Source organism: Asterias amurensis, chromosome 13 (genome assembly GCF_032118995.1).
Source record: "Asterias amurensis chromosome 13, ASM3211899v1".
Classification (NCBI taxonomy): domain Eukaryota; kingdom Metazoa; phylum Echinodermata; class Asteroidea; order Forcipulatida; family Asteriidae; genus Asterias; species Asterias amurensis.
In genome coordinates, this window is record NC_092660.1 from 1,356,436 (window position 1) to 1,371,016 (window position 14,581).

Genomic DNA, 14,581 nt, shown 5'->3' on the forward strand with positions numbered 1-14,581 from the left:
CTTCTCGAATATTTCTCTTTATTGGTAAGGATTGATATGGGGAGATTGAGTGGCAGGACTTCTGGCAGGACTCGAGAATCCCCCCCCCCCTCCAGGTGCAAGAAAACCTTGCATGGAAATCTACTTGCAGTGTCTGTCCTTCATGGTAATAAGCAAGACATTTTCAATTCATGCATGTCATTTTCATTTGTAGTTTATCTCAGTAACAATCAACAACTAGGACACACTAGTTGAACTATTGAGGAATAAAAGCAATGTTTTAACTGGTGTTTTTTTTTTCAGCAACTGTAAGTACCTCTTCCAAAAACAGAGATCATTACCAGAGTTCGGCCATAACTTGTTCTAGTGACTGGCTAGCAGGACCAGTATTTAGCTTGCCATTTTACTAGTCCACCCACTTTTTTACTAGTCGATACTGAAATGAAAAAGGGATGCTTCTGAACACAGAGCTAGCCAGCCGGACCACTTTGAATTGGAAAGAATTCTGACAGGCCCTCAGGTTTTGTAAACTGGCAATTGGCCAGCGGACCACTGTTATTGTTAAGGGTGAATGCTGAATATTATTTTATATTTAGTTTGCAAGATTTAGCTGATTTTGATTATATAGGTTGTTTGTTTACATCTGTATGAAATAACTGAGCTATATTAGTGTTACTGTAACAATTTGGAGTATGAACACTGGATTTTAGCTCGCAGGTGATTTTTATCTTTATTTTTTTTCATTTTTGATCGTTTTAGTGATAACTTCACTTTAAGGTTCATCAGTTTGTCCAATTAATGTGAATTCAACGTGAGAATTCCCCCAAAAATGCAACCACAGCACTACAAAAAAACAACCCGAATCAATCAAGGTTCTTTGTATAGATCGTTAGCCTTCCAGGCATCAAGCATGTCGACATGTGCGTAGACAGCCAGACGCAGAAGTCCTACAGCTATGGCTTCAATCGACGACAGGACGAGACAACCAGCCTCTTCCCGTGCCCAGGGGGATCCAAACCCCCCACCCAGGGGGAGACAGTGCTTACCCTCAACTTAATTCTCTGCCATCCATTTATACATAGGGAGCTGTTTGTTAAGTAAAATGTGTGTCAAGTTCTAAATATAAAACCAATGCAGATCTAACCACATCGTCAGCAAGATGGGTTTTGTGGGATGAAATGCATCTAGTCACAATCTAGTCCTCAGTAGGCCTATACAAGCACATGGAACGATGCTTATTAGAGATCAGAAAAGGAAGGGGTCTACAAGAAATCTATACTGATTAAAAGTTCATAAAAGCAAGGGAGCCTTGCTAAATTGCTCCCGTGTGAAAGGGGCTAAAGATGAGCGTATAATATCTTGGCATTAGTATCCGGATCAGACTGTCATAACGTGTGTGTTTAAATGGACTACTACTACATTGTACTTGTGGTTTGATAATCGATACGCCAATTAAAACTTGCAACACATGTACAGTTCCCAATTAAAGCTTTTGTGAATGTGTTGCATCATCAGAGCGCAATAGAGAAAGCACCCTCAAGGGTAAAGACACACAAGTTTGACGATGGAGAGTTTCCGCACCAAGATGGAAGCAACACAGGTGTGACAGACCTGTATGCTTGGTTTTTGAAAAGGGCAAGGGCACCAAGGCATTTTCTCCTTGGTACATAAAAGGGCACCCTTATGAGGAAATTGTTTTTCGGGCACCAAGGCAATGATCAGGGGCATCGAGACAAATGCCTTTGTTTCCTCTGTGAAGTATCAGGCCTGGGTGTGTTATCCATATTGATTGCACAGCAGCCATTATGACGTCAAGAACGTTAACACCCCCCCCCCCCCCCACTCCTCCTCTTTTCTGCTCCCCTTCAAGAATGCCCACGTGGAGTCCTGTTTGATTTATGAGCGCACTGAACTACGTTGCTGAAAACATTCCACCGGGATGTTTGTTTTGATATGTTCTCATTTTTGAGTTATCGCTAAACTGTACATGTACCACTTGAAACACCAAGTTGTATCTTAAAAGCATCAGAACTATGTTTGTGCAAACTGATAACCTACGTGTCACTCCTATTTAAAGTAAGATAAAAAAAAAAGGTTCACAATGTTTGGACTAGGGTGAGTGTTGTAAAAGATACATAAAGATTATAACAACGCATCTTGGGGGATTACACTGATGCCCATTTCCGCTGATAGCTGTTTGGCCAGACAACAAAATAATCCCGGTTCAAAATGAATATCATGTGAGTATAGAAGTTAAGGTCATCTATTATTACATGAATGTAAACCACATGGAAGTTTGTTGAAAATAAACTGGCGATTGAATACTTGGCTAATCATTGACACAAAGCACATTTTGAGCATCTAAAGTGCTACTCATTCGACAGCAATTTAACAAAGGTCCATTGCTTAATTTTAGCATGGTTGTAAAATTAGCAATTGTTTGGTAAGATTTTACAAGAGACCTTGGACAGTACACAAATTGTTGTCCTTTCACACGAGGTACATTTTGTATTAGCAAGGGTACCTTGCTAAATGGCTCTCGTGTGAAAGGGACTTGAGTGTGATAAAACTTTATGTGTTGACAGAACACAGTTTAGTCTCGAATTGGTTTGCTCAATTAAGACGCAGAAACTTTACTTTTAAAGTAAGATTAATAAAACATGCCAAGTAACAGGACTGTGAGTCATTGCTAACAAATAGGTTTTTTTAGGAGGCATGTTGCAGGCCTTTTGGTGGCATTTTCACCCTTTAGTAAGCCAATGAGTTATAGATCACAAGGGGCTTTTAGGAACAGCAGTCCTCAGCACTAAAGAAGTAAATCAATGAGCATGATTTATTTGTTTCTGTGGAAATTAAAAGGTATTTCTTTTCACTAGGATATAAAAATGCGTTCGTTCATCTAAACTGCTAGTATTTTTGCATTCCTGAAATATGAGGTGGTACATAAAAATGTTTATTTTCAAATTTGTATTCAGTAATGATATCTTAAAATCAAGATTCGGAAATGAGGTTTAAAACTGACTTCAAGTTGAAACAAGTTTTGAAGACAAATTCTAGCCTTGGTCCACTACCCAATTGCCTGACTCTGTATATTTAACACCCCAGACCAGTACAGAATTTCCCCCATGAGGTCCAGCTGGCTAGTTTTATATTGGAGTGTTTCCCCCTGGTTACTTTTTCATTTTTTAAACAGGGTTAGTTAGCATTTCTGTTCACTAGTCAATCAGCTTTTTCCCTAGTCCATAAATTTATGATAAGGTTGCCTTTCAATACTGAACTATGCACCCAGACCACTTGCAGTGTATTTTGACTGATCCTTTTGGTGTTTTAACTGGCATTTGGCCAGCAGACAACTATTAAGGGAGAACGCTTTCTTGATTGTCCAGAACTTCAACATTAAAGTCTAACAACGTCACTTGGTCCATATAAAATGCTTGGTTGAAGTTGAATTGAGACCCATGGATACAGACCACTTTGCTTATGATTGGCGAGGGAGGCCTCAGAAACCACAAAATATTTCTACAAAAACTTACCAAACCTCTGCAGTTACTAATGGCAACGCTAGAAATGTCATGTCCCACCAGGTATCCATGGTAATGGCAGTCATCAATGGTCCGATGGCGTTGGCTGACTCCGTGCTCATCAAGGTATTCCACAAGAAAATTCCTAGTGACAAGGTTCGTGTTTAGAGACAAATTCAAGTGAAAATTGCTCCCATAGGCTGAGAGTTTGTAATGCAGTTGTCCTTCTGCTGCAGTCGTTACTGGCTCTGAGAGAACCTCTCTACGAGTCCGTTTGCGACTGTTAATAATGTCATACGAAACGTGGTGACCGTTCTCGTCGACTAATGAGGGGATTACTATTTGGTGCTGACCTCTTATACTTGAAAAGCGTACATCATCTGTATAGAAAAAAACAGGAGTTGAAGTTAAAGAAAAACTCTGATAACAATCTTAGCCTTGACTCTCGAGTATTTAGGAGAAAGAAAAGACATTTCAATAATGGATTATATCCAAGCATACTACTCCAAGGAGGCATTCGACTCTATGCCCCTCCCTAGTTATTGCCTGGTGCCCATTGAAATGTTCAAGTAAAACTTCCCTCATAGAGCTATATTCACTTTACCATTGAAAAACTACATCCTTGCCCTCACAGGATGAAGTATCAGGCCTGTTTTACCTAGTGCTTAAAGCTCTCTAAACTTTCTTCAAGTTTGAAAGAGTCAAAGATGGAGGGTGAGGCAATACTAAACCATATGTAATAAACATGCCTATTTTCTTGCCGATAGTTTTTGACATTTTGGTTATAATTTCTTAAAAACTTTGAATTCTTAATTGTACAACAATAATTAAAAAAACATAAATTGTCCATCCACGCCACCCACACCCCTCCTCTGAGTTATTGTAGACTTGAACCTTCTGCTTTCATGGTCGTCATTGCCACGTGCAATACGTAACTTTGAGTCCTGTATTGAAAGCAACAGTCAGGACATCATTGTGGAGTTCATGAGTTGACCTTAACTTTTTAGACAGGTATCATGTTTGTTATGTGTACCATTGGTGCGTTTGTTGACATTGCTGTCTAAAAACAAACACGTCAAAGAGCGTTTTAAACCCCCTCTAGTCATTATGAAAACCAACCTGTCCTATTTCACAGCCCTTTATTTATTTGTCCGATTCATCAACAGTAAATATACTTTGTTGACCTTTGAAAATACAAAGTACAGGAAGGTTTACTAACTGCAAGGAGGTGCATGTTGATGTTTGTGGTTGGTTAATAGTGATACTCTTTTAAACATGTGAAGATGGCCCAAAATTAGTTGAACTAACAGTACTATAAATTTTATAATTTAATGATGTTTAGCATGAAAATTTGTTTAAAATTTTTGAATTGTAATTATATTTATTTACACACATTGTTCAATCTTTACAAAACAAACTACTGCCTACAGAAACGGACAGTGAGTTGCTACACATGCAGTATCGAATACAGACAGTGGCAGCTTTTATGCAAATGATAAAATATATTAGCGTAAATTGATATTACAGAATATTTTCATTAATTATTTTTTTTTTAACAAAATATATAAAAAAAAGTTGAGGGTATGACTGAAAACATTCCGAATATATCCATAAATTAGTTTCTGAAATATTTATTAGTTTTTTGTTACAGCATTTGCACACCTGTCAACAAGTGTCATATAAAAACTTGTTCAGCAACTTTTCAGAGCCAACCTGCAGTTCGTTATGGTCCACAAACTTTCCTTGACACTACTCAAATGTAGCTATTTACATTCCCCACCCCCCCCCCCAAAAAAAAACAGGTTCACTGTTAATGTGTAAGATATAGGCCTACAGTGCTGGTCCACTAGCTTTGTTCAAAGACCATGAGTAATGGGACAGGATTTAGCATGTGCGAGTGTAATAAATAAAGCATGTCAAAATATTTTGTCAGCAGGTCGACCGATAGAATCCCAGACAACTTTTTTTGTGTGACATATCCTGCAAACAGAGCAAAAGTCCTTGTGTTTGTAAGGGATGGCCATTTCATAGTATAATAAAGTGTGTGTAAGTAATCGGGATTAGGCTTATAAAAGGTCGCTCTCTTTTGGGGTATGTTAAAATGCATGGTTTATGGACATTTTACTATGGAAGAAGAAATGTTTTGACTTACCGTTTAAACTTAAAAGTGGAGCTTTGATGATCCTTCTAATATAAACCACTGCCAAAAGGCTAAACATCCAAGCAACAAGCAGCCATACAATGTACTTTCCCATTCTACAGTCCGCCCGTGGCACTGTGTCTGTTGACACCGACCACGGCTTGCGCTGCCTTTAACACCCCGGCACTGTCCGAAAATCCCCCCGTATCGAAGGGCAAAGGGCGACCGGTGGCTATAAACTTTCCCAGGCGTGACGTTCAGAGGGGGGCTCGGTGTAGTGGCCCACCTTTTTCCCTTCTTTGCCGGTGAAGTGGCAGTTCTGTAGTCCCGACACCGAACACACTCTGCTGGGAGTGACTCAGACTTACTGAGTCGGTTATGTCAACTACAAGGTTGTATCCCAAACCGGGAAAAGATCCGTGAAGTAGACATTACACCCAGTTGAACAGTGTAAAATGTCCCCTCCAAAAACACACACCCAGCTCCACGTTGTTACTACTCGCTGTTTCCCCAAAGTTATTCCGGTCCGCGGTTGTAAAAATCCGTGGTTATGGTTGCACAGAAGCCGTGGATTGTTGATAACGAACGGCACTCCTTTTGTTGTCCTTCGCCGAGGTCTATTTCCCGACTTCGGAAGTGATAGAGCTGCTTATTATACGGTTATCTAAATGGTCAGATCCGATTGACTTTGTCAGCTGCAAGGAGTAAAAAAAAAAGTAGGGTTAACCAAAAAGGATGTTTCGAACGGTTGATGGATGGTTTTGTAACAAGTGCGTGAGTCGCTGCTTGGGTTCACGCATCTTCCAAGTCAACAAACGAAAACAGCATAGCCATGAGCTGCTTGTTGAAGTTATAGAACAATACAGCGTCCACGATTGATTTGTTGCTACTGTCAGCTAGCTCAGCAAACAGCATGCAGATTGTCCCAACCTGTCACTGTTCTGTGTTCAGTGATTCAGCTGTTGCTAATTCAATAATCTAATTGTGAACAAGAAGTTAAATTCCAGAATCGAGTGCAAGATTAAGTTGACAGTTCTAAAACCCACACTGAATAAAGGGCTCCATGCAACCGGGATTCGCTTTGCTTTAGACTGCATTCACGACTGCCAATAATAAGGAACTGCTGCAAACTTCTATCCATGAGGCATGAGAACGCGGAGAACTGCCTGTTGTGTTGTTGATGAAGAAGTAATGTGCAAAACTTTCGACAAGTGGTCTAGTTTTAATGCACGTTTGACCGTGGCCCATTTGTACTGTCCGTCTACATTGGTGTTCTGATAACGAGTGACGGTCGAAACACCCGGTCAACAAAACTACATAACGTACGCACCTGCACTGCTGTGCATTACATGGGATGTACATGTACTGTACATGTACATACCTGCAAGATAATTACATGTACACCAGCAACGTAATGTGACGTGCGCAGTCAGTGGCTGATAAAACTTTTAGCCTATTAGCAACAGCCAATCACAGCGCATGACTCCAAGTTCGATAATCAATGGACTGTGACATCCTCCAGAATCACCCAGCCGGGAAATTGTAAAGGCGTTATTTTCAAGGATGTGTGTGGATCTGATGAGTTCACGCAATATTGTTATTTTAAAACCATTTTAAAAGTGGCGGACTACTATAGAACAACATCTTTAGAAAAATGTGATGGTTATTATTGTGTAGGTACGTGCGTACGGTTTGCCGGCTTTCTAGGTAGCAATTTTAACACCACTTGAACTTGAACGTTCATGGCCACCAAGCACATTAATGAACACAATCAATGCGTTTTCTATCATGCATCAGTACGTCATAGCTTTTCTATAAATATTTGAGAATAGTGAACACCATTGTCAAAAATGTCAATTTGAGAAAAGATTTTACGACGACATCGGGAAAAGTCAGTCGCAGTTGAAAAAATACCTCAGCAGCGGTAAACTTATAACAACAAGAAACCATGACCTGTTTCTGACACAGTTATTGAGTTGGTAAACTTGAACTGGACACGAACAAACTTTCACAATAATTATAAAGTTCACCAAACAGCCGTCATATACGGACATACGCAACAACAGAGGGCGCTACACTAAAATCGTCGAAAGTTGTTTCGACACTTGACGCATGACCTGTGAGGCACGTCCTGTGTGTCGCTGCTGCTTGGCAACATACTGGGTTTACTGCGAATACCAATGAAACACTGCGTATCGGTACAAATCTTCATAAATTTACGGAAAACAGTGCTCGTCGGAATAAACAAAACTTCAAAATTCTCGTTTAAAATTGTCATTTGAAAGGTTTTCTTTCGTTGGTCTGGCTTGGACAAAAATAAATTGCCCGTATACAGTAGATTGATTCACAACAAGGTGGCAAGGTTTAGGCTTCACTGACGTCAATTGAAACAGAACAAGAGATTATCTTCTCTAAGAGATTTAAGCTTCCGATCAAAGGGGACTAAAGTCACCTGTCTTTATGTCAATCAAAAGAGGGTGAATACATTGACCTTTGACATTAGGGGAGATTTTACCCCGTGAGGAGACAGGCGCTTTCAGCTTGAGCTGTCAGTCTGATGACTATGACCCCCATCCACCGTTTAATGATTTTAAAGATCGGGATTCACTAGAATGTGAAATCCATACTTCTTTCTATGTGAATGACTGGCATCAGATCATGACCATCAGAGCATGACATTACTTAAAGACACTGGACATTATTGGCAATGTTATTGTCTAAGACCAGTCTTTCTACTTGGTGTATCTCATCATTATACATGAAAAAAACTGTGAACATTTGAACTCGATTGGTCACCGAAGTTGCGAGCGACCAATGGAAGAAAAAACACCCCTGTCGCACAAATTGTGTTCTTTCAGATGCTTGAATTCGACACCTCAGCTGAGGTCTCGAATTAAATTGAAATATTTTACTAAGAAGTTACTTATAGAATATAGAAGGATATTTCTCTAAAGAACAAACTCTACTGGCGAGTAGATACACACATGATGTTACCGCAAACCAATCACCATGCAATGCCTAAAATAATTTTGAAAAATTATACTTCTTTCTCAAAAACTACGTTACTTCAGGGGGAGCCAGGTTTTTTATTCACAGTGTGTTACAACAGCTCTCTGTTACTCGTTACCAAGTTAGTATTTTAGCCAATAGTGTCCAGTGCCTATAAGTGGCTCTAAATAGACATGAGGAAATTGAAATTGGGCCCTGGTCATCGATCACGGGAAAAGCTCCGTGGTCAATAGGCCCTAGTTCACACACATCGTTCCCTGATGTGTTCTCTGCGCCAGTCAGTCATTCCATAGAGAAAGGACAATTCGTACTACCAACCATTTGGGAATTTTAATTTGATTGAAACAGCACAACCCTTTTATATAACGATGGTAAACAGTTGTTGTTGTTATTGCCACCACAGAAAGTACATTAAACACTTCGATAATGACTAAATTATTGTGATAAAGTGAGAGGAAAATATCCGATGAACGATACCAAGAATGTTTAAGTGGTCCTTTGATATGTTTTGCAAACAAGATGCTATTTATAAATTTGTTCCTGACGTTTTAATCATCATTTATCATAGGTGTTTTTTCTTTAAATGGTGATCGTTTTATACTGCAATCTAGTCCCATCATTGATCATGTCGATAGAATAGCTCATTTAGAATGATATAAGACGGTAATTAAGGGGCCAGTTACCCCGAGTTAGTTATTGTCAACTTACAGTTAACAGCGACTAGTGTTAACCCATAGGTCCCCACCCCAACAACAAATTACATTCAAACTGGCTTTTTACAAGAGAGACGCTTACATTTCAGAGTATATCCCATCTTCGAAACTGGAGTATTTGATTGTGTTTAGGATACAAAGGGATCAACTTCTTCTACGGATAGTTTGCTTTCTAAAGGCAACTAGAGATCGTCTTTCCAGAATTAAGTTCCGAGAGATAATGGTGTGCCTCACAAACAGACATCCTAAGCCTTTAGTACGAATCCTATAGTACTCCCGCTTAACCTGAGCTGATAAAAAGTATGACAAATCCAGCAAATCTCTGGATTTACTCTTTGTGGAAAGGAACTTATGAGGGGATGGTGATAGAGGGAATACGGGAAACAATGCAAAGGAGGACAACATGGTGTTTTGGGGATAAACAAGCTTGGTTTTCGGCCGCTCAATTCTTTAGGGGGTAATTGGGAAGCAAACCGTACGGAAAAAACTGTTCATTTTGAGCTCTGATTATGGAACATTGTCTTTAATTGTGGTATAAGAGTGTGGTATACATCACTGTCTTCGACCTGAATACATGACTACTGTATGGAGCTTGAATGTGTGTTAAAACACCCTTTGTGGCAACTGGTGGGGTGGGAGGAATGGGGTGAATAAAGATTCAGTTTTACCATGGAGGTAGACCAATGGATAAGATACCAGGAAATCGAAACAAAACAAGACTGCACGGTCGTTATTTTGTTGTTGTAAAGCAATCAGCTCCTTGGATCACTTGGGTTTCGTACCAAAGTTTAAAACAAGCTTGGAGAAGCACCAATCTTTAAACTGTACGTTTAGAAAGTCACGTACTCCAGGCGTTTTCGTACGGTATACATTTCGGTTCTGAAGGTTCAATAAAATCAGTTTTCTAAAGATTAAACTTGTTTTCTTCGTTGCCACATTACGGAGGGCTCGGAAACGTCACATAATGTTAGTATTGCACAATAACATTACATAGCCACTGAAGAAGGTATAATTAGAGGTCACATTCAATTGAGAACAAATGAAGTGCGATGTTTGCTATTTTTCATTCCATAGCAACGCGATCCAACCCTTCAAGAACTTCATCATCTACTGTGTTTTGAAGTCTCAACCATCTGACACTATCCATCAAAATCAAAGCAGACTTCGACACTTCGCAACGTCACGACTGGTAATAAAATTAAATACTGCGAAACAAATCAAACAAGATCGTCATTGCTAGCCCCTAAGTTTGCTCTCATAATACACCTTACACTCACCTATATAAACAGTAGATTACTTCTTCCCTTTACTGACGCAGCGATGTGATTTAACAAGAATCCGGGTTTAGACATCCGACACTTTATATTATCCGAAAGATCCCTTCCCTCACAGTGTGATTGACAAATCAGCCAGGACTCCCCAGAAAGTAAAACTTCTGACCAACAATATAATCCACCGACGTCAACAATAAAACAACATGACATTATCCATAAAATATTGATAGATTCCACGAGACATAGACGCAACCAGAGACGAGATATACAGACCGTGTCCAGACGTGTCCACTCCCCGTGAGGAAGATGTCACTGACTGCAGAGGGTGAGACCTCGAAAGAAGTCACAGAAGGTGAGTCTTCCGTATCCTCCCTTGAATAGGTCTCGTTTTGGGGTATAAAAGCCCCCTTTTGTAAGACGGGTACAGAAGCCTTACTGGGGTGAATAAAGCCAGTTCAGCATTAGAGGGATCCAATCATTTCCACTGAAGCAGAAACGGGACATTCTTGTAGCCTCATAAAGACTATACGCTGCTTGCTGTGAGACCATGCCGAGATACATCTCAAGTGTTTTGAAATGGTTTGGATGGATGCTGGGAGAGGCAACCAGAGATAAACAGGAGGAGAAAAGAAACAACATTGGAAGCAATAATTTGTATTTCCTTCATTTCTTCTTCTTCTAAAGACAAAAAGCACATAATGCAGACACGTAGGTTATAATAAAGTGTGGTCTGAACTCTGATCTATCAAAAGTATTGTTGTTTAAAGGGAGGTTATAACTTTGGAAATTACTATCAAAATTCATGACCGTAAAAAACTTACTATGGTTAGTAGCACTGCAGCTGCTAATAAGGTAGAACATTTCGAGATACATTCCCTTCAAAGGAAAGCGGTTTTAGAGAAAGAAAGGGATTAAGGGAAAGAGACTAAAGAAAAAAAAAACACCCTTGTCGCACAAGTTGTGTGCTTTCAGATGCCTTGAATTCGAGACCTCGAATTCAATTCAAATATTTTAGTGAGGAAATATTTCTTTCTCAAAAACTACGTTACTTCAGAGGGAGCCGTTTCTCACAATGTTATCAACAGCTCTCCATTGCTCGTTGCCAAGTAAGTTTTTATGCTAACAGTTACTTTGAGTAATTACCAATAGTGTGTCCACTGCCTTTAAACATCCCCTGGACGACTGCCCCCCTGGATTTGAATTGAATCCTCCCACGCCATTCCTTATTTACGACATTAAGCTTCTTGGATAATCTACAAGCTTGATGCTGTTCCGTAACGCTGTTAAAGTATTATGGACAACAAACTAAATAGGTTTACTTATGTAGACAGCTGATCAATCTCATTCAAGTTTTCCATCATTAATCAGGTAGAACTATTGACTCTTGAACCGTTTACTGGAAGACCCACTTATGGGATATGACCAGCGCTACTAAATAGGCAGAGTTGGCAGCAAGTCATCTTTGCAACTTCAAGTCAAGTCACAAGTCACATGGTACACTCACAAGTCATATGGTCCAGTCACAAGTGAAGTCACAAGCCATATGGTCCAGCCACAAGTCATATGGTCCAGTCACAAGTCATATGGTCCAGTCACAAGTCAAGTCACAAGCCATATGGTCCAGCCACAAGTCACATGGTCCAGCCACAAGTTATATGGTCCAGTCACACGTGAAGTCACAAGTCATATGGTCCAGTCACAAGTCAAGTCACAAAACATATGGTCCAGTCACAAGTGAAGTCACAAGTCATATGGTCCAGTCACAAGGGACTGGACCATATGACTTGTGACTTCAATATCATCAGAGATCAAACTATTTGGGGATATCCCCGATCAAGGAAACGTCTCAATCTTTCCAAATTGGGGCCATGTCTACGTTTCGTCATACTGGCCTGGAATTCTGGTAAGACCAAGGAAATTTCCTCCTGGCCAGACACACAGAAATGTCTTCCTCCATCCAGACTGAAAACAGAAATCCTGAAGGCGACATGTAAAATGCTGTTATCAATTTCTCGAGAACAACAATGTCATAATGTTACAAATCGTGTACCAGAAGCAAGTGGGTCCCCTACTAAAAACCAAAGTTTAGGTAATCTGTTTGAGAGACCTAACAAAACACCCCTCTTCAGAAACAGCCCGTTTCAACGTGGTGTCATTTTACTGGAATTATCTTGAAATAATCATACATTTTTGTGTTTGCTAAAAAAACTGAAAAACTATTATCGATAGTTTTTGCCTGTTAGAGTTTTTATTTAATTTTAACTTATTATATAAATTTTATCTTATTATATAAATATTGTTAAGCCAATCATTACATTGTATCGAGTCTCACCCCTTATTGTATTGTCCTGTCTTTGATGTTGTTTTGGATCGGATTGTCCAGTTTTCATGGGAAAGGTACACAAGTTATGCTTCACCTTGTTCCCTACACGTCATGTAGACATAAAAATAAATTGTTATTGTTTACAGTCATGTGTGCCCGGCCTTAAAGGAACACGTTGCCTTGGATCGGACGAGTTGGTCTATAAAAAGTGCTTGTAACCGTTTGATATAAAATGTACATGGTTAGAAAGATGTTTTAAAAGTAGAGTACAATGATCTACACAAGTATGCCTCGAAATTGCGTGGTTTTCCTTTTACCTCGTCGACTAACAAGGTCGGCCATTTATGGTAGTCAAATTTTTGACTTATCTTTCTAACCATATGCATTTCATAATAAACGGTTTCAAACGCTTTTCAACGACCAACTCATCCGATCCAAGGCAACGTGTTCCTTTAAAGTAAACTTACTTATAAGCTTACTACCGTCATTATGTTATACTGATTCTGTTTCAAAACTACTGTTTAAAAATGTCCTTATACAAATTGTATTCACTGTCATTGAGGATGTCAAAATGAAATAAATGTCTTATTGAATTGAACCGTTTACTCAATGTGGTTTTCCTTTTTCCAAACCCTGCACAACAAATTCCACCTATCCATTATCGAAACTCTATTCACTGTACGCTAAGAATGATACAAACATCGAGTATCTGGAAATATGAGGGTATCAGCCACACACTCATGGCGATAATCAATTCAAACCCATTTAGACCAATTTGACAAAATCACCACCCCGTTGGAAAACCAATTTGCCTCGCCCAAATGAAACCCGTTTTTCATCGTAGGCCTATAAATAAATCCCTATAGCTTCCAGTGTTACATTATGCTAAATAAATTGCTCAGTGATTGTCCAATAGGCTGGAATAGGAAGGGTTTTATTTCTCAAGGGGGGAAACTGTCTCTCGTGGAGGTCTGAATATAGCTGCACAAAATGGATTAAGAAAGAGTCTATAGAATGGGCTACAGGGTTTGGGACAAGAATAGAAACGCGAACTCCCTAGAGAAGGCCGATGGATGGGGGTAAAAGAACGATCCAGAAAGCCGGATTGAAGGCTACCCCCTTTTTTAGTGTGTGTGCGTTTTCTTTCTTTCCCATTTTAAAGTTCAGATATCCTCAATAAGTTTGTGCTTATAGCAAAGTAAAACAACAGTGTTACCTTTTAAAGTTAACTGCAATTGCCGCAATTATAAGCTGCAATTGCTACGTTTTAGTTTTAGGCCAAGGCTAATGTTTATCCGCTTGTGGTATAAAAAACAATATTACGGATAAAACAACAAATCTGTATGCCTATTAGCATTATGGTAGCATTGATCAAGATGAAATATTTTCATTTAACATAGATGTAAAAACATATCTATACAAATAAGACTACGTCAAGTACTGATGTGCTTTATCTAGTTAGCTTATCTTAATGTCTATATGTCACGTGCCCTGATATTAAACTAACACTCCAGAAGCCCTTCTTCACTACGAAGGATACCGCCCTGTTTAAAATGCACAATGTTTGTTCATAAAACAGCCGTCGATAACTACAAAACCCTCATTGGTACGGTACCCATGTT

At 39.4% G+C, this 14,581-nt stretch overlaps 1 protein-coding gene across 4 annotated transcripts in view; it reads right to left on the reverse strand.

The window, feature by feature from the left end:
- The window catches only part of LOC139945746 (A disintegrin and metalloproteinase with thrombospondin motifs 6-like), a 100,982-nt gene that overhangs the window by 81,626 nt on the left and 4,775 nt on the right, over positions 1-14,581 (reverse strand). The window contains exons 1-3 of one of the 4 annotated variants that reach the window (XM_071943132.1): positions 10,640-10,959; positions 5,653-6,335; positions 3,513-3,880 (exon numbers count right to left, since the gene is read on the reverse strand). In XM_071943132.1, coding sequence (XP_071799233.1) covers positions 3,513-3,880; positions 5,653-5,755 — 471 coding nt within the window. In that variant the 5' untranslated portion in view covers positions 5,756-6,335; positions 10,640-10,959. Of the gene's footprint in view, positions 1-3,512; positions 3,881-5,652; positions 6,926-10,639; positions 10,960-14,581 lie in introns of those variants that run through there. The other 3 variants (XM_071943133.1, XM_071943134.1, XM_071943131.1) reach the window with 3 other exon arrangements.